Genomic DNA, 19,224 nt, shown 5'->3' with positions numbered 1-19,224 from the left:
AGAATTACATTAAATCAAGATAAAATTGCTATAGAGACCATTCCCAAAGCAGTGCTGATCACAGCACAGATATTCTAGAATGAATAAGATAATTCTTACTTCTAGGTCTTTTAATATATTACTAATATGGTAATATTTTAATTTTGTATAGTGTATATTTTAGACTTGTATATCTGTTATCTGTGCTGTTTATACATTGTATAAAGAATAAAATCACTTCTCTGTTTAAAATAAATTTAAATGAAAAATTGATTTTAGAATGCTTTGAACTGCACTGGGAAATCTTGCTTTGAAGAGTGATTTTAGTTTTTTAAAAAATAAAATAACAATAGTGGTATAAGAACTCCTTTCACTCTGCAGAGAACTTGATGTCTCGATTAATTACTATTTATCAGTTTGTTTCATCTTTTACCTCCTTACGCTATAAAATAGTTACAGTACTTTAAGATGGGAACAAAATGATAAGACCGAAGAAGGAAATATTTTGTCCCTTATTTTTGAATGTTGCCATTTCTGGTGACAGTTTACTACAGTAATATAATGAGTACTGAGATTGCAGCATGGGTATTTTAACTCTCAACAGCTATATTACTTTTGTTATCTTGTTATTTTTATTTTGTAATTAGCCACCTACCTCTCTGGAAGCAGGGCAGATGTAAGTTCTAATAAAAATATATAATAAGAAGGAGAAGACACTATTGTGCTGGTCTCCAGTTGCAGAGTTTATATTGGTATCCACTTAGCACTGTGAGGTAAGTACAGTAAATGCAGAATCTTGTTTTCTGACTTAGGGTGTGAGTCCCTGACATTGTGAATTTTTAGGAACGGTAACATAGATAGATGTAGATATAGATATGTAGATGTAGATATGTAGATGTAGATGTAGATATAGATGTAGATATATTATATTACTCTTATCATATATTCACTTATCTGAGGATATATATCTGTGGAACCCCCTTTTTGTTCTTCTGGAGGTTTTGGTCACTTTTCTCTTTCCATCTATTGTATCGTGTGTGAGTGTGTGAGTGTGTGTGTGCACACATCTGTCTGTTATATATTTATGTATTATTTAGTTGTAAGCCACCGGAGTCATATGGGAGTCGGATGGCCTGTAAGTTAAATAAATAATAAATACAAAGCAAACTTTTCTTCTTTCGACCCACGCAGAAATCCTAAAATGCTCTGAATTCGCGTGGAACGTGCAGCACGACGCATTTATCCCAAAGCAAGCTAGTGAGTGCGATTTACCGTTTGTGTTGATCGAGTCGTAATCTTTCTCTCTCTCTCTGATTAACAGGAAAGCCATAAATTATTACAAATATAATATTTATTTTATCCTTTGTTAACAACTGGGAAATATACCTCTACAGAGAGCGTGATAAACAAACACACTCCCACGCAAAGAATTCTGGGGAACGTTCCCCCGTTTCCCTTGTTTCCAGGGGGAGGGGCGTGGTGGTGGCAAAGGCACACCATTGGTTAAACGGGCCTACATGAAGGCGGGGTTATTCAAATAAACCATTTGACATCAGACAGCTGAGCGGGCTCCGTTTGGGCTACCGGATTTAGGCTGCTAAAATAGGAATTAGCACTAGATGGCAGCAATTGCTCTAGGTTGCGGGGGGGATGTTGCTGCTGCTCCTCCTCATCTCTTATCTCCGGCATCTACAGGCCACACGAGCGTTGCCGTTCTACCCGGGCGAGAAAACTACAGGACCCAGAAGAAATCGCGGCGAATCACCGCCCCTTCCGCCTAACCTTTTCGCTGGACTCCTTAGCACGACCTACGAGGGCTTCCGTTTCATGATAGAGCAACTACGGGCGTTCGGGTTGGAGCTGAGGCGGGACGGGAGGGGAGCCGTTAAGCGGAGGAAGGCAGCGACCCGGCGCCTCCTGCGAGCGGGAACCGGCCGCTGCAGGCTCAGTTTCTCCGCGAAGCCCGGAGCTCCTCTCCGCTCGGGCTTCTGCGGGACGCGGTGAGCCCTGCGCTTCGAAAGGCAGCCCCGCCGAAGCCCGGGAGCGGCGGGGACTAAAGAGGCCGAGCGGGAAGCCGTTTCTGAGCGGGTGGGTCCCACCGGTTCTTTCTGCTCTGCCTCCCCGTTCCCTTCAGGTCTCAGGAACCGATTGCTGCTTAGTCTAGCCCGGTGTTTCTCAACCTTCGCAACTTTAAGACGGGTGGACTTCAATCCCCAGAATTCCCCAGCCGCAGTCATGGTGAAACAGTTTTAAACGGCTTAAGAGAGTAGGAACAGCATAACGTCAGCTTAAGGGAATAAAGTGTTGCCAAAATAAACCTAATGTGCTGCCTTTCTAAATGCAGGCCACAGGAACTCCCCCTTCGTTGGGAAGGGTGCCGCAACTGAGAGGGCCCTGCCGTGGGCAGTCACCAGTTTGTTTTTACGGTGAGTGGGCTTGAAATTGACTCTCAGGAAAGAAACCCAAATTCTCAGGCTGGCTTTACAAGTAGGCAGGCAATTCTCAAGGAAGGGCCTAGCCTGGTTCCTTTTTCATTATTTTTTATTAGTTAAATGCTGTCAAATTGGGTACTTCTGCGATCCTGTGGACAAAGGCTCACCATTCTTGATTACTGTTTTATTATTACTCATAGCTCTTCCAAGGATATTTCAGTAAACCCTTCGATCCTATCCATACCCTGATCCATTGTCTTCCTTTTTGCTGTTTTCTGAAGTTCTTGTGTTGTTGGCTAATTTAGGATGGGTGCAGAAGCAGGAAGACGTTAAAGGAGATTCCAGGACCCAAACAAACAGCATCATGTCTGTCTGTCTATTTGATTTCTATATCTGCCCATCTCAGCAAGTGACTCTGGGCACTTGCTGGATGGGGAATTCTGGGAGTTAAAGTCCACACATCTTAAAGTTGCCAAGTTTGAAAAACACTGACCTCAAGAGATTGTTTTCTATTGCCTTCTTGTGGGTTTAGAGTTCCTTCTCTGAGATGAGTTTATTTTTGTCATGCCTGCAGAGCCCCACCTGCTCTCATTGTGGATTACTGCTGGGTCCCTATCCCTCCCTTTCGATCTTATTGGCAAGAGTGACCCTACCCTTCTCTGAACTTGGAAAGCTCCAAGTCATTAGAGCTTCTTAGCTGTCCCATCACATCAGATTAGTAATCCCCCAAGACAGAGTGCTTATTAAAAAATGATAAATTGCGTTACCCACCCAGAGTCACCGTTGCAAGATGGGTGGCCATATAAATTGATTAAAATAAATATATTGCTCTGGTATATGTATCACCAAACATATTACTAATGCTGTCATCCTTCATCTCCATAAGGAAAATACTTGTAAAGAAAGCGAGCTTCTCTTATTCTTCCTTTACTAATATCTAACAAGAATAAGAAAATAACATGAATATAAAAGAATATGTAAAATATTGGCTGTTTCTTCTGTTTTTTCCCTCTTCCAGCCCCTTCAACACCTACATAAAGCAAGGATAAAATAGTCACAGACTTAAATCTCCAATTGTTTTGAGCAAAAATAATGTGCCATGTTCAAAGACAAAATTCTCACTGATTATCTCTCCCCCCCCCCCGCATTAGACTAAGAGAATTCTCAGTTCAAATCTTTCTGCAATAAAACACACAAGCAGACTCTAATCAGCCATGTAGGGCTGTTGAGCAGGAGGGAAACCATATATACCATTCAGAGCTTTAACAGAAGAGCAGAATAAAATGATTATAATATTTCTTCACCGTTTTGATTTCTCCCTTTCTGTTCCCAGATCTCTCTTCCTGATGCAAGAACTATGACCTCCACCTTTTGGCAACGCGGAATCGTTTCTGCATTTTCCACCCCATGGCAACAGATTCTTAACTCCTGTCGGTCAGCAGAGTATGCCTGTGCCTTCCAAAGAGTTCCTAGGCCAGTTGTGCCATGGAGCTACCAGCAGATTCGTCAAAAAAGCCGGGGCAATGAGTACCAGCCATCAAATATCAAGCGAAAGCACAAACATGGATGGATTAAACGCATCCGCACAGCCAGCGGGATTGAAGTGATTCTCCGCCGGATGCTGAAAGGCAGAAAATCTCTGACCCATTAAAATTTTCTCTGGTGAGACCCTTTCAAACAAAGTTGGAAGCTTGATGTATATGTTGCTATAATATATACAGTTCCATGTGGCATCCTTTGCACACAGGGGTAATTATAGTGATTCCTGTTTTCATTGTGAATCTAAAATTGTTTCATCAAGAATAAATAAACCTATTTCAAATGTCAAAATGAATAAGCGTGTACTTTTTTTAAGTGAGTATTTAAGATGTAATTATTAAACGTTACTAGTTTTCTGGAAAAGGTTCTGCTCCTTCTATCATATAGGTTTTTTGTTTGTTTTTGTCTAGACTTAGATCTCAGTTGTCGTGGAAAATTCAGAATTTCAGAGCACAACACTGGAGAACTTTGTTTCTTGCCATGATGGTTGAGTACCTGTTTTACAAGAAAAGGAGACCCTGAACAATGGGGAAGCAAAGATTTTTATAGAATTTTTTACAGGAGTTCAAGGCTACAAGGTGGGAAATTCTAGGGATCTGATTTGCTGGCCAGTTTGGGAAGCTGGGCGGGTCTTTGTCCATGTACCTGGGGTTATTTCCATTGTTAGGCCAAGGGCCCTTGGGGAAGACTCTTGTTACAGAGATGGAACGTCGAGATAATCAGGCTGACTGAGGATGGAACGTTGGCATTTCTCACCTTGCTCCTCCGTTGCAGTACTTGGTACTTGAGTACTTGGTAGCTGGTGAGAAGGCTGCTATTGTTTGGTTTTGATAGGATTGCAGGGGGCTGGGAGAGTCAGGCTGGGTCCGAAAAGGGTGCAGCCTCCATTTAGTTGTTAGATTTATTTGCTTTTTTGTAAAGATATTTGAAATGATGCATTTAAAATAAAACAAAGGCAATTTTGAGAGGCAAATACAGTTCAGATGTAATTGTCTTCCTTATCACAGCAGGTTCTTTCCCCATTTGATGGTTTTATTTTTTTACATTGCTCTTCCTCCCAAAGGAGCTCTTATAATTGTGCTATGTCCTACCTTTCTATAAAAACATCCAAAGCAGCTTACAACAAAATTTAAGATACACAATTGCTGATTAAAAAAAAAAAATCCAATTCAATAAAAAGAGTGAGTAAACTGGTATGGTTTACAGTGTATGCACAGAGTGTGTCAGAGTGTAAGTTCAAATCTAATTATCTCTCTGGTCACTTTGAGTTTCATAGAATTGTGAGGATAATATGGGAGAGTGGCAACCTTGTGCATCTCTTTTAAGATTTATTTTTTACATCTATATGTAAGATGTAAAAAGATGTGAAACCATAATAACTGAGTGTCTGTATCTGGAATACAGTGATCTTCTGATCACTGTTTGAAAGAGGATATGTGTAGCTCAGTGAAGTGATGTAGGTGGTGCCTTCTTTACAATTAATTTACTCCCAAGAGGATTTACAATAAAATGCCCAATAAAAACATTATTTGAAAAAATATTAAAATCAAGCAAATTGAGAAAAAAAACCCTTCTGATTTCCAAAATCATTACAAACAATGCAAACTAAAGCCTATAAGTTTTCAAGGATGGGGCTAGTTTAAAATTCCCTTGCGACATTATTCCACAACAGTATTGCTATCATAGAAAAGTTTCCTTTAGGAGCTCCAAAACCTGCAAGATACACACAGGTTGTTATGAGACATTCATTCCCATCTAGTACCTTCCAGATGTCTTGACCAACCAGGTCAAAGGCACCAGATTAAAGAAACCTGATGTGGGTGAGGCAGGTTGGACACATTATGTGAAGACCCGGCTCTCTGGAGAAGGCTCTAATGCTGGGAAAGGTGGAAGGAAAGAGAAGAGGATGACCAGCAGCAAGGTGGATGGACTCAGTTATGGTGGCGATGGCTGCATTGTTGGAAGTCCTGGAAGGCCAGGTTAGGGACAGATTGTCATGGAGAACATTTATGCATGTGGTCACTAAGAGTCAACATCGACTTGAGGGCACATATTCAATAAAAAAAAGCCTCTAAGGTCTTGGGGCCTAAACCCAACAACTTGAAATAGAACTGAAACCAAGCCAGTGCAATTAATGTAAGACCTGTCACTTGATCTGAAACATACCTGCTATGAAGCATGTTAACTGCTACATTTTGCACTCCCCAAAGGCAAAGTCTCCTTCAGATCAAGCTTGATGGCTGATGACTTTGTTAACATTCTCCAGGTAGTTTTCTTAGCAAAAGTTTCTGCCATGTCCCCCCCCCCCCCCCGCCAACATTATCCCCCTTGAGATTATCGGCCCCGTGCCTGTTGGACTTCTGTAAGGCCTTGAAAACTTGGTTTTGTGTCCAAGCCTGGGGCCCTGGGCATGTGACAGCCTGTATCCTGAGTGGGTTGATAATTGGTTGGATGGTCCCTGGCTGCTATGTGTTTTATTATTTATATTTTGTATTTTATGTATTTTATTGTAAGCCATCTAGAATCCTGTGTGAGATGGGTGGTTATATGAATGAATGAATGAATGAATGAATGAATGAATGAATGAATGAATGAATGAAATGCTAATGTCAAATTCCAGGATGTATCTACTTTTTTAGTTCCCAATCTAATCCACAGCCCTGGGATTTCTGGTGGTGGTTTATCCAAGTGCTAACGAGGTCCATTCTTGCCTAGTTCTCTGAGAACAGTCAAAATTGGCTACGTGCTGTTATCTAGGAAAGCCTGCACATCTATATCATTTTCAGGATTGCTTGGCCTCAACCCTGCTAGCATTTTGGAAGTCCTTAAGATCTGGATGTTCCCTTGGACTTGGGTATTAGGTGAGCTTGCAAAATGACTTATTATGACTGCAGTGATACTGGCTTTGTTGGATTGTCCTCAGATGCTACTGTGCTATTGTTATGTTTTTGTTAGTATTATTATTTACTTTATGTATTGTGGTTGTTGGCTTTAATCCTCTATGTGTCACCCAGAGTCACAACTGAAAGATAACAATAATAATGATTTATTAAACTTGGATGCCGCCCACCTCTCAACAACTCTGGGAGGCTCACAAGAATCAAACAAATTACAATAAAATCAAAAAAACATAAAGATGAAAGATGGCAAGCACGATGAAGTGAGTTGTCTCACTCTCCCTCCCCAAAGGCCTGGGTGAAAATAGGTAGCTATATACACCAATATGATAAATAAATAAATAAATTTTGTGGTACAAGATGCATCCGGGAATTTTAGCAGACATACGCTGGAGAATAATAGCCCTTTCCCACTGTTCCCCACAGAAGATGGTATTTTATGTATTTTTGCTGATTCTGGAAGTCCTTTATAGTCTAGCTATCAAAATTCATAGCTGTTGGTAAACTAAAGTTCTATACATGTTTCTAGTTCTTTTTTAAATCATCTAAATTGGCGGCCATTACCAAAGCTCACTGCAACGTGTATCAATAGAACTGGATAAATAAACTCATGCTTAAATAATCCAAGTCCTGTTGGGTATCAATATCCTATTTCCAACAGTAATCAGAAAATGCCTGTAGAAGTTTACCAGCATAAAAAGGAGGAGACAGGCGCCTCCAATTTTGTCCAACCCTGAGCTACATATATTCTCTTCTGTTAGAGTTTTATCCAGATGTATCATCCAGATGGGTTGGACTGCAACTCCCAAACATCCCAAACGAGGCCCCCGATAGGCACTTAGAGTTGGAGAAGATTAGGTTTATGAAAAAGAACCACGATTCCTTTTCCCAGAGGCACTACATTTCCCATGATGCCACAGAGGAAAAGCATCTCATCCGGGGTTTACTTCCGTCTTTCTTTTCCCCTTTCCCCTTCCGTAGCTGGAGGCGGGATAGAGGGGGTGGGCGTTCATTTCGGAGCGACGTCGATATGAGCCAATGGCGCCTCAGCTTCCGCCAGAGGGGACCCAATGGCCTTTCTGATGGGGCGTGGCCGAGCAGGGAACCCAAGAGGAGGAGGAGGAGGAGGAGGATGAGAAGTTGTTGAGGAGGCGCCTGGTGGGGGAAGATGGTAGGTGGGCACTCCCAACCTTAGATATGGAAGCAGCTCCCCCGGCTTTGTGTCCCCTCCCCTTCAGGGGGAAGGCAGGGCTCCCCATGGGAGGGGGCGTGCCGGGTGGTGATCTTAAACCGGGAGGAATGTGTGCCAGGCGCTGTACAGAGGCGGGATGATGCCGGGGGTGGGGAGGCCTGGGGCTCTCGGATGGGGCGGAGGGGCAGTGAGACGGCGGGCTTGCGCTGAGAAGGTTTTTGAGGGAGGAGGGTCCTGTTGGGGGGCTCGTGGGGAATTTGGGGTGTGTGCGTGAGGACTTGGCTGGGACCCGGCAATGGGAGGAGGCCTCGAGGAATATCTGGGAGCTCTGCCCTGCATGCTGATCCCCACCCGTAAATGGACGTTGGCGGGGCTGAACTTAGAAGGCCCTCAGGGGTGTGGATCAGGCGGCAGGGAAGCATGGGACGTTTCTGAGGGTCTGGAGGGTTTGTCTGGAGAGTCGGGGGAACGCTTGAAATTGGAAGATCGGGGCGGGGGGTCAGATTTCAGCTGTGGATCAAGAAAGGTTCAGAGACCTTGCTTGGGCTGAATACTGCTGGAATAAGCTTAAGGAGGAGATGTCCCTTCTTCCAGCCTCCGCCTGCCTCTGGGGGTGTCTGTGGGGAGAGGGAGCTTGTGCTGGGAATGGAGGCTCAGTTGGATAGCGTTCTGCTAGGGTGCTGTGCTTAATTCAGTCCCAAAATTGGGAGGAGCACTGAGGCCCTGGCATCCAACCCCTGCTCTGTTCAGGAATCCAAATGAAAGCGTCTCAGACAATTGGCTGTCTAGGCTCCATTTAAACAGACAGTGTAGGGTATATTATTCAGTTAGGGAGAACTGTTAGAGAGCTGCTCTCGAGTTTCAGGTTTTAAGAATAGGATCCTGGCTTTGGTTACTGATCCTGGCTTTGGTTCCTGTTCCATTCTTGCCCCTTCCCCTTGCATGGTTGCTCTTGTCTACTCTTACGGGTGGAGAAAGGTTGGGGCACCGTGAAGGAACTGCTTATCTAAGTTAAGAGTTACCTGTGAAACAGGTGGCTTGTTTGTGCCATGAAGCCAGATTTATTTAGGGAAGATGGGAGATAAAAGGAAATTAGACAGTCAGAGGTAACTGCTAAAGGATAAAGTTCCTTCTTTGAAAGGAAAATACCCACTGCTAGCTGTTAAAAATTATTCAAACTTAGGTTATGATGTGGCCCATCTGTGACCAGAGGGGTGTTCCTTTAGATCCTGAGATCTAGTCTACTTGCCTGTGACTGGAATTTTTTTCTTCTAGGCTGACTTTCTGAAAGGGTTGCCAGTTTATAACAAAAGCAACTTCAGCCGATTCCATGCAGATTCTGTATGCAAGGCATCAGTAAGTATCTTTTTCTTCCTGGTTGTAAATCGGTGAGAATGGCACTCAGGGCTGGGCAAAATTTTTATGGCAATACTGTAGGGTTGCTAGCCTTTCCAGGTGCTTTCACAGAGATCCTGCTAATACACTGCTTCTGTATTTCTCACTATATATTTTATAAAGGGAACATTGTCTACCTCTAGTACTAGCTTATTAAACAATCTTTGTGGGTGCATTTAGAAATTTGAGAACATATAATGGGAATGGCTGCCATGGATAATGATGCACCTAGTCACAATAATATCTGCTAAGGTGAGTATGTCAAGTTCCAAAGCACCTGTTTCCAGAAGGTGAACTCCACACCATTCCAGACTAATTGCTATAGATAATTATGATGCTAGAGGCTGATGCTTTGGTACATAGCATATTAGCATCCTATTTCTTTGGACATATTAAAAAAATTTTTAAAAAAAAGACAGGTGGGAAAAAAAGCTTGGTTGGCACCAAGGGATATGTTTTATGGAGTCATATTGGTACCTTTAAGACCATGTTAGCTATTGCTATTACTCTTGTGGGGTGGGCAACTTTTCCAGGATTAGGGGCTGCAGTTCACTCACAGATTTCTTCAGGTGGTATTACTGGAGTGGGTGGACTGTTTTTTTCATGCTGTTTTTTAGGACCTTCAAATGGGAGTTGGAAGCCTTTGAAAGGTAAACTGTTCTTGTTCCCACCAGGACTGGACATAAAAATTTACAAATGTAAATGCTTCAAACTTTCCAGAAATGGTGTGACATTCCTCTGTTGAAATTCAGCATCAAAGTGGCCAAAGTTTGGCTTCAAAATTTTGGATGAATTTGAGGGGCTTGGATGGGAGTTTGAAGGGGAGAATTTGGAGCAGTTTGCCTCCTAGAGGCTTCTCACTCCCATTTTTAATCCATTTTAGGTTGCAATGTGGCCAAGGATCAAGGATGTCTTAGAGCAGTGTTTCTCAACCTCAGTAACTTTAAGATGTGTGGACTTCAACTCCCAGAATTCCCCAGCCAGCCATGTTGGCTGGGGAATTCTGGGAGTTGAAGTCCACACATCTTAAAGATGCCAAGGTTAAGAAACACTGCTTTGGAGAATTCTAACAAGTAACAGGTCAGCTTTCCTTAGGACCTGGTGCCCTGAAGATGTGTTTGGAATGTTACCTTTTTCTTATTTTGTAAGAAATAAATAAATATTCAGTTACAATTGCAACTTGAATGTTTAACAATATGGGGACTGAACTGCCTTTTACATGCAGCATAACTCTTTATTTTCTAAAAAAAATTATTTACAGAACAGAAGGCCTTCAGTTTATCTTCCAACACGGGAATATCCATCAGAACAGAGTAAGTTTCTCCCTGCTTTTGTTATTACTGCCCACCATCCATGGAAACTTGTTACTGTATATGTATAAAGAAAATGTGTGTACTTTATATTTCTTAGCAATTAAAGTGTAATTGGTATTGTGCAAATTTACCTGTTTATAAGGAGTCAGCCCAAAACTTCAGTTTTTAATCTAGAACTCTCTTCTGAAAGAGCTAGATGCTTCTTTCAAGCCCATAGTTGTGGTGGGAAGGAGATAGCTCATTACAGCTAGTCTATTATTTAGCACTGTGAAACAGATTTGGATTGCATATGGAAGCTTTATTTTAGTATCTCTTTGCTAGAAATACTTTTATATGATTTTTATGATGTTGGATAGGTATACAAAATATGTGCAGTGGAAAAAACCTTCAATCATAGCAGTAAAAAACAGGAAATGTATAAAATAGGCAGTTCACATCTTAATTGGGTTAAAATTAGGATTACTTCAACCTCGTTCAACCTTACCTGATCAAGATCACAAGAAATTCAAGCGTGTGTCATCAGTTTACTGCTGTCAATTCACTATACAGGTAGTCCTTGCTTAACGACCATTTGTTTAGCAACTGTTTGAAGTTATGACGGTGCTGAAAAAGTTACTTACGACTGATCCTTGCACTTATGACCATCGCAGTGCCCCTGCAGTCATGTGATCACGATCTGGGCATTTGGCAACCAGCTCACACTAATGACAGTTGCAGTGTCCTGGGGTCGCATGATTGCCATTTGCGACCTTCCCAGCTGGCTTCTAGCAAGTAGAAACAATGGGGAACTGCGTGATTCGCTTAATGACCACATGATTTACTTAACAGTTATAGTGATTCACTTAACAGCCACTGCAAAAAATGTTGTAAAATCAGGTGCAGTCACGTGATGCCTTGCTTAATGACTGCCCCACTTAACGATGAATTTTCCAGTCCCTATTGTGGTCATTATGCAAGGACTACCTGTATATCCCCTAAGTCACTTCATCCACATCTTCATATAAATTAGGCCAGAGCAATTGTTTTCAAGCTAAGTCACTTAGGCTGGCGTGTGCCAAGGGATTGAGGCAAGAGGACCATATCAAAAAATAGGTGCAGTATCAATTTTAAAACATTAAAATATACTTTAGAATGCAGAAATCAGTTGATTTTTAAATGAACACCGTGACTCAACTTGGGGGCTGTGTGCAGCTCCTGGGCTAGTATAGGTGTTAAAGAATGTGATGAATAAGATGGACCGTAGGGATCCTGCAGCCCATTTGCCATGGAATTAAGCAGAAGTTTCTGAATAGCACTTTCTTGCATGATTATTTTATTGAACTTCATTATTAATTTTTTGAAAAACCAACATCCTCTTACTTGGTTTTCTAGTCCTACACTATAGAGCTTATCCAGCAAAGTATTCTTTCATTGATGGTATTGAAAGTTGCCAAAATATCAAGATGGATGTCCAGCATGGCTGCCTCTCTCACAGCACAGAATCACCAAGTTGGACGTGGCTAAGTCCAGTACTGTAATCCAAATCAAAGCAATCAAAACAGATGGCTGCTGAGCACATACAATTAAGAGAAACTCACCACTTCTATTAGTAATTGGTTTAGCTGTTAAACTCTTTTTACTTGTAGGAAATCTTTTCTAAAAATGTTCCCATAATCTACAACCACTATTCATTGTCTTCCCCTCTGGGGTGGTAGAAAACAGGTCTTGATCTTCTGGGTGACACCTTCTCATTTCTCTCTCCTATTGTCTTTCTCGAGGTGAAGCATAATAATTTTATTCAATCTCCTTTCATGAGACTTAATTTCTAATTTCCTGATCATCCTTGTAGCCCCTTTTTGATCCAGTTTGTCTGAATTAGGGATGTGTGTGAAAATATGTTCTGTTTTGAATCTGCACATGCCATCCCATTCTAGAAGTTCTGCCAAAGCATTTAGGATCAGCTTCAGTTATCCAAAACAAAACCTGCAGGTGTTCTGGAGTGATTTTACAGGATGAATACAGCAGGGTTGGTGTACCCCGTCCCCATCTCTTCTCTTGAGGGTCCATGTGCTGCCCACCTGCCCCCAATCTTCTCTCAGCTACCACCTCCGATTTGATATATAATTATAGTACAGTTTTTATAGCCCACCCAACTTAAAGACTTTGGACAGGTTGCAATAAGTTACAATTATTAAAATATCAATAAAAAGCAACAATAAAAATAAATCACTCATCTATTTGCCCTCAGTCTTTTCTGCACTTTTCCTCCTCTCATCTGCCATCGATATCTGAATCAACGTTGTTACCAAGGAAATCCCTCAAACATGGCTTTTTTCTTGCTCTTACTCCCCTACTCCCTGTAGCACTTTTGCCCAGAACAACTGCATTTTTGGTCTATGTTTGGAAGAAATAAGGACTGAAGTATCCGAAACACGCATGGTTTGGTTCAGGCATGGGCCATCCATAGCCAGCTGCTCCATGCACAAAGTGTTTTGATGATCCTTACCATTTATTTTTTAGAAGCTATAGATGTTGACTGTAAGGCACCTGGTGCCGTTCTGCTGTCACAAATTACACTGCCAAAGATGCCTAAAGTTAAGTGACCACCATCTTTTCTGAGCCCTGACCCAAAAAAGGATACTAGCAAGCGGCTGTTGTTGAATGAGTTGAGATAGTGCCATATTGGGAAAGGTAGCTCTTGCATCTACTTCTGCTTCATTGACTATGCAAAAGCCTTTGATTGTGTGGATCACAACAAACTGTGGCAAATTCTTAAAGAGATGGGGGTACCAGACCACCTTACCTGTCTCCTGAGAAATCTGTATGCAGGCCAAGAAGCAACAGTTAGAACCGGTCATGGAACAACCGATTGGTTCAAAATAGGGAAAGGAGTATGACAAGGCTGCATGCTGTCACCCTGCTTATTTAACTTATATGCAGAGTACATCATGAGAAATGCCAGGCTGGAAGAATCACAAGCTGGAATTAAGACTGCAGGGAGAAACATCAACAACTTCAGATATGCAGACGATACCACCCTAATGGCAGAATGCGAAGAAGAACTAAAGAGCCTCTTGATGAGGGTGAAAGAGGAGAGTGCAAAAGCTGGCTTGAAACTCAACATTAAAAAAACTAAGATCATGGCATCTAGACCCTTCAGTTCCTGGCAAATAGAAGGGGTAGAAATGGAAGCAGTAACAGACTTCATTTATTTGGGCTCCAAGATCACCGCAGACAGAGACTGCAGCCATGCAGGACGCTTGCTCCTTGGGAGGAAAGCTATGGCAAACCTAGACAGCATATTAAAAAGCAGAGACATCACCTTGCCAACAAAGATCGGCATAGTCAAAGCTATGGTTTTCCCAGTAGTAATGTGTGGCTGTGAGAGCTGGACCATAAAGAAGGCTGAGCGCCGAAGAATTGATGCCTTTGAACTGTGGTGCTGGAGAAGACTCTTAAGAGTCCCCTGGACTGCTAGGAGGTCAAACCAGTCAATCTTAAAGGAAATCAACCCTGATTGCGCATTGGAAGGATTGATACTCAAGCTCAAGCTCAGATACTTTGGTCACCTAATGCAAAGAGAGGGCTCCTTGGAAAAGACCCTGATGCTGGGAAAGATTGAAGGCAAAAGGAGAAGGGGACAGCAGAGGATGAGATGGTTCATCACTGAAGCAATGAGCATGAAATGGAGCAAACTCCGGGAGGCAGTGAAGGACAGGAAGGCCTGGCGCAATATGGTTCATGGGGTCACGAAGAGTCGGACACGACTTAACGACTGAACACCACCACCACCTCTTGGATCTTTCCGCTCATAGACAGTGATTATACTCCTTCAGGCTTTTGTCCACAACGTGAGACAGCAACTGAAAATGGCTGTTAGCCCTTCAAAGTAGACCAGGCCAGGAAATAGATACCACAAGAAACTCGTGTGTGTGTGTGTGTGTGTGTGTATGTGTGTATCTGAACTCTATTGATATAGGCTATAATAACAGAAGAGTCAGTTTGGTCTAGTGGTTAAGGCACCAAGGTAGAAATCAGGACACCATGAATTCTAGTCTCACCTTAGGCACAAATTCCACTGGGTGACCTTGGGCCATTCATCCTCTCTCAGCCCTAGGAAGGAGGCAATGGCAAACCACTTCTGAAATCTTGCCAAGAAAATTGCAGGGACTTGTCCAGGCAGTCGCTAGGAATCAAGACTGAATCACACACATAGACACATAACAGAATTTTGAAATTGTTTCTCCTTCCTTCCCTCTTATACCCAAGAGAGTCAGGGTGAGCCAATCTTGAATTTCTCTCTCACCCCTCCTGTCTTTCTGGGGTAAGCTTATATTTTTCTAATAGCTGCCACATACTTTCTTCAAGACTATCTCTGTATGCCTCTACAAAGGCCTTATATAATTGGACCAGAGGGTGGTCTGGACATTTCCACAAGCCATGTAGCAAATACAGTGTGAGGATCATAGTGCTTTTTTATCCACAAAATGCCTTGTAAACTTTGGCCACCTTCCAGTTCCAATTTGACTGTAGGAGTCTATTTTTCAAGATCCGCTGGGCAACTGCTTTATGCAATGGAGGCAGAAAGTGCTGTTTTGAAGCCATAATCATAAATGTGCTGTTACATGTCTTGAGTTGTATTCAGAGTGAGCATTATGCTATCTCTGTTCTAACTGTTCTCCTGCCCTTTTTTGCAACCTATTATCTGGTAAACCAGGGAGCAGATTGCATCTATAATACAGAAGAGGACTCTTGAGAGCAACATCCCATCATATCATCCTAAGATCAGGGCTCCGGTGGGAGTAGAAGCCATATTACCTGTCACTCTCCTGGAGGGTGGAGGGGGGTGACAGAGGTAGGCAACATACTTTGCAGTCAAAGCATTCCAACCTTGAAGCCATTTCTAATACACATGCTCCAACTTCAGAATGAAGTTAGAATGGTCAGTTTTGAGGTTGGACCACTTCTGGTACACTTGGACTGGTGACATATGTCTTTCTGGACCAAACAGGCCAGCCAGATCCAGCAACTCTTGGCAAACTCCAACAGGTAATAGGCTTTAGATCAGCTTTCCTTAGCACTGGATGCCCTGAAGGTGTGTTGGGGTTACAACTCCTAGAATTCCTAGCCAGCCCAGGAAGGTTGCATGAGATTGTTCACTGGAAATGACCCCACAGTATCTAAAAGAAGGAACAATCTTTTTCTTTCTAGTGCCCAGTGTCAGTCCATTAGCCAAAATGACAGAGGGGGCAAGAATTCCTTTCCAGGCTCTGTTGAGAAGGTAGGAGCTAGAGAAATAAAATCCATCTGAAACAGCTCTCCAAAATTGGATTATCAGAGCTCTCTAGCTTGGAAGCCAGTTCATGAATGAAATGTGCTCATGCATTGTCATCTATAAATGTTGTGCCTTAATGCCCTGTAGGCCTAATCTGCTAAAGCTAAGAGGGAACAACACTTGGAGCAAAAAGTAGGAAAGCATGGTACCACTAAGCTAGGCTTAAGCAAACCTTGCCTAGGAAAATGTAGCTCGAGTGAGAGAAGAAGGCAGTGATCCAGGGGAGTATGTAGCAGGCAGCAGCTCAGGATTCTTAGTCATCTGATTCTCCCCTGCCTTGTATACCGAGTTGTGGTGTAAATGTCCTTGTCTGAATTGTTTTGAAGCTTTTTTCCCTCTGCATGTCAAGAAGTCTGCATGTTATGGTATTCTGATGTGCCAGATGTTGGGGACAAACAATAGGCAAGACGTTTCTTGTATGCCTTTGTATATGAGTTTCTCGCCTAGACCCCTGGTTGATAAGAAACAAAATGCGAGACTAGAGGGAGCTTTGGTTTAAACTAGGATTTATATCCTGCCATTTTTTTTGTACAACTCAAGGTGGTGTATGTAATGCTGCTGCCTCCAGTTTTCCCCACAAGAACCTCCCTGCAAGGTGGGCTGAACTGAGAGAGAATGACTGGCCCAAAGTCACCCAGACGGCTTTCATGCCTAGGAGAGGACTAAACTCCTGGTTTCTAGGCCAGCACCTTAACCACTATACCAAACTGGCTCTCTAGGATCATATGCTGCTGTTGATTACACGGATAGAAAAATGCTGACTTTTTTACATGCTGTAAAGGTATGAAAAGATAAAAGGCTACAGGCAGGCTCGTGTTTAATAGGCATAATATAAAAGAGGAAAGCAGAGGGAGGAGAAATATAAGAATTAGAGCAGCGTTTCCATGCCTTATCCTAGGAGATTCTAGCTGAGGGCCTGCTCTTCCTGATAGAACAGTGGTTTTATTATTTTCGTTATTTAGTCTTTGTGTGGCAAGGGGTGAGCTTTATAGAAGGCTTTCTACTCCTGATGGGACCGGTTGTTCCTATGGCCAGAATAAAGCAGTAACTAACTTGTATGACATAGCAGTCAAGAGATCTTTACCATTCTGGATTTTCTTTTGATTGCTCTCTGTGTGATCAGCCCTGCAGATAGATCAAGATCAAGTTATATGCCCACAAGAGTGAGGTCAGTTTGTTCTCCTCCACTATGATGGGGCTTCCATAAGATCTTGAGTAGTAGAAATAATTTTCTTCCCTTCCTTTGGCCAGAGATAGTCTCCAGGGATCAAACTTGTGCCTTTCTGCATGTGAAATGTGAGCAATCCTGCTGAGTGACCACCTCTCTCTGCACTTGGTTCCACTGAATAAAACATTCTTCTCTAAGCAGGTGACCTCCATCTCCCATAATCCTGCAGTCAGTAAAATCCAGAACCCTGCAATGCCTTCTTGTAGATTTGTTTCATTCTATACTGATCAGTTTTCCTTGTCTTTCTTCAACAGTAATTGTCACAGAAAAGACAAATATTCTCTTGCGTTACCTACATCAGCAGTGGGACAAAAAGGTATGGGTTTTGTGAAAACTCTTGTCAACTACCAATCTTAGGGTGTGTCTGTTAAAAAACAGTGTATGGAGGTGAGGAGGTTAAAAACAATTTCTAGTTCCCTAACTCTAGTGGAATCTCACTGGGATAGGAAATAAGCAGCTTCCGGCATACCACTTTTTGCTAGTTTGCTTGTCTAGTGGAAGCAAAAGTGACAGCATGATCCCACCCTTGCTTTGGGAAGGAATCCGGCTTCAAAAACCTTGAGAAAAGATTTGGGGGCTGGGAGTGAGAGGGAGTCAAGCAAATCTAATTTTTCTTGCCTTTTTCCCTCCTATTAGAATGCAGCAAAGAAAAGAGATCCTGAGCAAGTGGAAATAGAAGGTGAAAACTCGGCCCCACCTCGCAAAATTGCCCGGACAGACAGCCAAGATATGAATGAGGACACTTAAAATTCTCTCCAGTCTTCTGTGTTAAAATTTACAGGCGCTTCCTGTGTGGTTTTTTTTTTTTTTCTGTGTGTCTTTCAGTGTGTACACAGACACGCACATGTACATACACACGCGCACATTTCCATCAGCCCTCCGCCTTCCCCATCTCTTCCATCTGCCCTCCATTGTGCAGCCTCTACCATTTCTGACTTTGCAGAAGCCAATGTATTTATTTTAGGGGTGGGGAGGGGAGGTTTCTTCTTCCATTTTTTTGTATTATTTATGCGTGCGCGCGCGCGCTTTCATGGTCAGAGCAAGTCAGAAAGTAATGATGTTTAATCTGTGATCAATGCTTTTTTTAAAAAATGAAAAAAAAACCCCACTTTTGTGGCTATCCCTTCTTTTCTGTTACAAGATGAGCTGATCTCTCGAGAGGGAGCTCAGTTCATGCTGACAGCCCCCCCTCCGTTGTGTCCTCTCTGTTCATATTATCGAGAGTATCCAACTCGCAATTACTGTACAATTACTGGTGTGTCATGAGTTACTTTTGTTTCTATAACAGGAGGAACTTGGAAGGGGGATGCTGATTTCTTACCCATCCTTCTCCAGGTGCGTTCCTACTTGCATACCATTTTCTGTTTCCCAGCGGCAGTGGGGGGTCAGGTTGTTTGCAGTGGTCCCTCTTCAGCTGATGGTCTCTAGCAGAGATCCTACCCATTTTGCTGGCAAATGCTGTGTTATCATGTTACCTTCTTTGGCCTGTCTCCTCCTCCTCCACCCTCTGGCTCCCCCTCCCCACATTGGCTGTAGATTGCAAGCAAAAAAAAAACAAACACTTTGGCTTGCCCTGCATCTCTTTTGCACCACTCTTTGAATGGACCAGTTCTGTGCAACTTTTCGAGTAGAATAAAGCAGGATATTTCTCACCACTTTTGATGAGTATTTGTTTAAAAAAAACTCTGTTGGAAATTCTATGGCAGTGGCCAGCAACATCAACTTCTAGGACTGCCTGCAGTTCTCAGATTAGTTGCAAACCCCTTATGCAAGAAATCAGATCCCTGGTAAGGGCTCAGTGTTCTCTCTTGCAGCCTGCTGCTTGAAAGAGAGAGAAGCATGTGTCAGAGAATGTGTGTCTCTGTTAGAAGTGTGCAAACCATTTCAAGGTCAGAACCTCGAAGTGTTAATTTTGAAATTGACCTAAATCTGGTT

General features: G+C 42.6%; 2 protein-coding genes across 6 annotated transcripts; both read left to right on the top strand.

Annotated features, from left to right (window-relative positions):
- Window positions 1-1,735: 1,735 nt before the first annotated feature.
- MRPL34 (mitochondrial ribosomal protein L34) lies at window positions 1,736-4,241 on the top strand. 4 transcript variants are annotated; one of them, XM_088149552.1, is made up of 3 exons: window positions 1,744-1,979; window positions 2,324-2,405; window positions 3,745-4,241. In XM_088149552.1, the coding sequence occupies exon 3, from the start codon at window positions 3,769-3,771 to the stop codon at window positions 4,060-4,062; it is 294 nt and encodes a 97-aa protein (XP_088005678.1). In that variant the 5' UTR covers window positions 1,744-1,979; window positions 2,324-2,405; window positions 3,745-3,768; the 3' UTR covers window positions 4,063-4,241. The 4 variants fall into 4 exon arrangements, with proteins under 4 accessions (XP_088005679.1, XP_088005678.1, XP_088005677.1 ...); XM_088149551.1 differs by having other exon boundaries at window positions 1,745-2,067; XM_088149553.1 differs by lacking the exon at window positions 2,324-2,405 and having other exon boundaries at window positions 1,736-1,979.
- Window positions 4,242-7,938: 3,697 nt separating this feature from the next.
- DDA1 (DET1 and DDB1 associated 1) lies at window positions 7,939-18,944 on the top strand. 2 transcript variants are annotated; one of them, XM_088149550.1, is made up of 6 exons: window positions 7,939-8,018; window positions 9,315-9,395; window positions 10,696-10,747; window positions 15,938-16,007; window positions 17,544-17,605; window positions 17,926-17,998. In XM_088149550.1, the coding sequence occupies exons 1-6, from the start codon at window positions 8,016-8,018 to the stop codon at window positions 17,949-17,951; spliced, it is 294 nt and encodes a 97-aa protein (XP_088005676.1). In that variant the 5' UTR covers window positions 7,939-8,015; the 3' UTR covers window positions 17,952-17,998. The 2 variants fall into 2 exon arrangements, with proteins under 2 accessions (XP_088005676.1, XP_007434814.1); XM_007434752.4 differs by lacking the exon at window positions 15,938-16,007 and having other exon boundaries at window positions 17,926-18,944.
- Window positions 18,945-19,224: the final 280 nt, after the last annotated feature.

The sequence above is a fragment of the Python bivittatus genome, unplaced genomic scaffold (assembly GCF_059951505.1).
Source record: "Python bivittatus isolate LINGU-HERP-01145 unplaced genomic scaffold, Pbiv_v1 ctg000580_np1212, whole genome shotgun sequence".
In the NCBI taxonomy this organism is placed as follows: Eukaryota; Metazoa; Chordata; class Lepidosauria; order Squamata; family Pythonidae; genus Python; species Python bivittatus.
The sequence above is the reverse complement of the archived record's forward strand: the minus strand, read 5'-3'. Positions and strand labels throughout refer to the sequence as shown.

What these genes read in the sequence shown, in the direction of transcription:
- DDA1 (XM_007434752.4), top strand. An exon ending in ATTCTGTATGCAAGGCATCA is followed by an intron (nt 9,396 to 10,695) that starts GTAAGTATCTTT and finishes AATTATTTACAG; the next exon opens with AACAGAAGGCCTTCAGTTTA. An exon ending in GGAATATCCATCAGAACAGA is followed by an intron (nt 10,748 to 17,543) that starts GTAAGTTTCTCC and finishes TTTCTTCAACAG; the next exon opens with TAATTGTCACAGAAAAGACA.
- MRPL34 (XM_088149553.1), top strand. Translation starts at nt 3,769, where the DNA reads ATGACCTCCACCTTTTGGCAACGCGGAATCGTTTCTGCATTTTCCACC.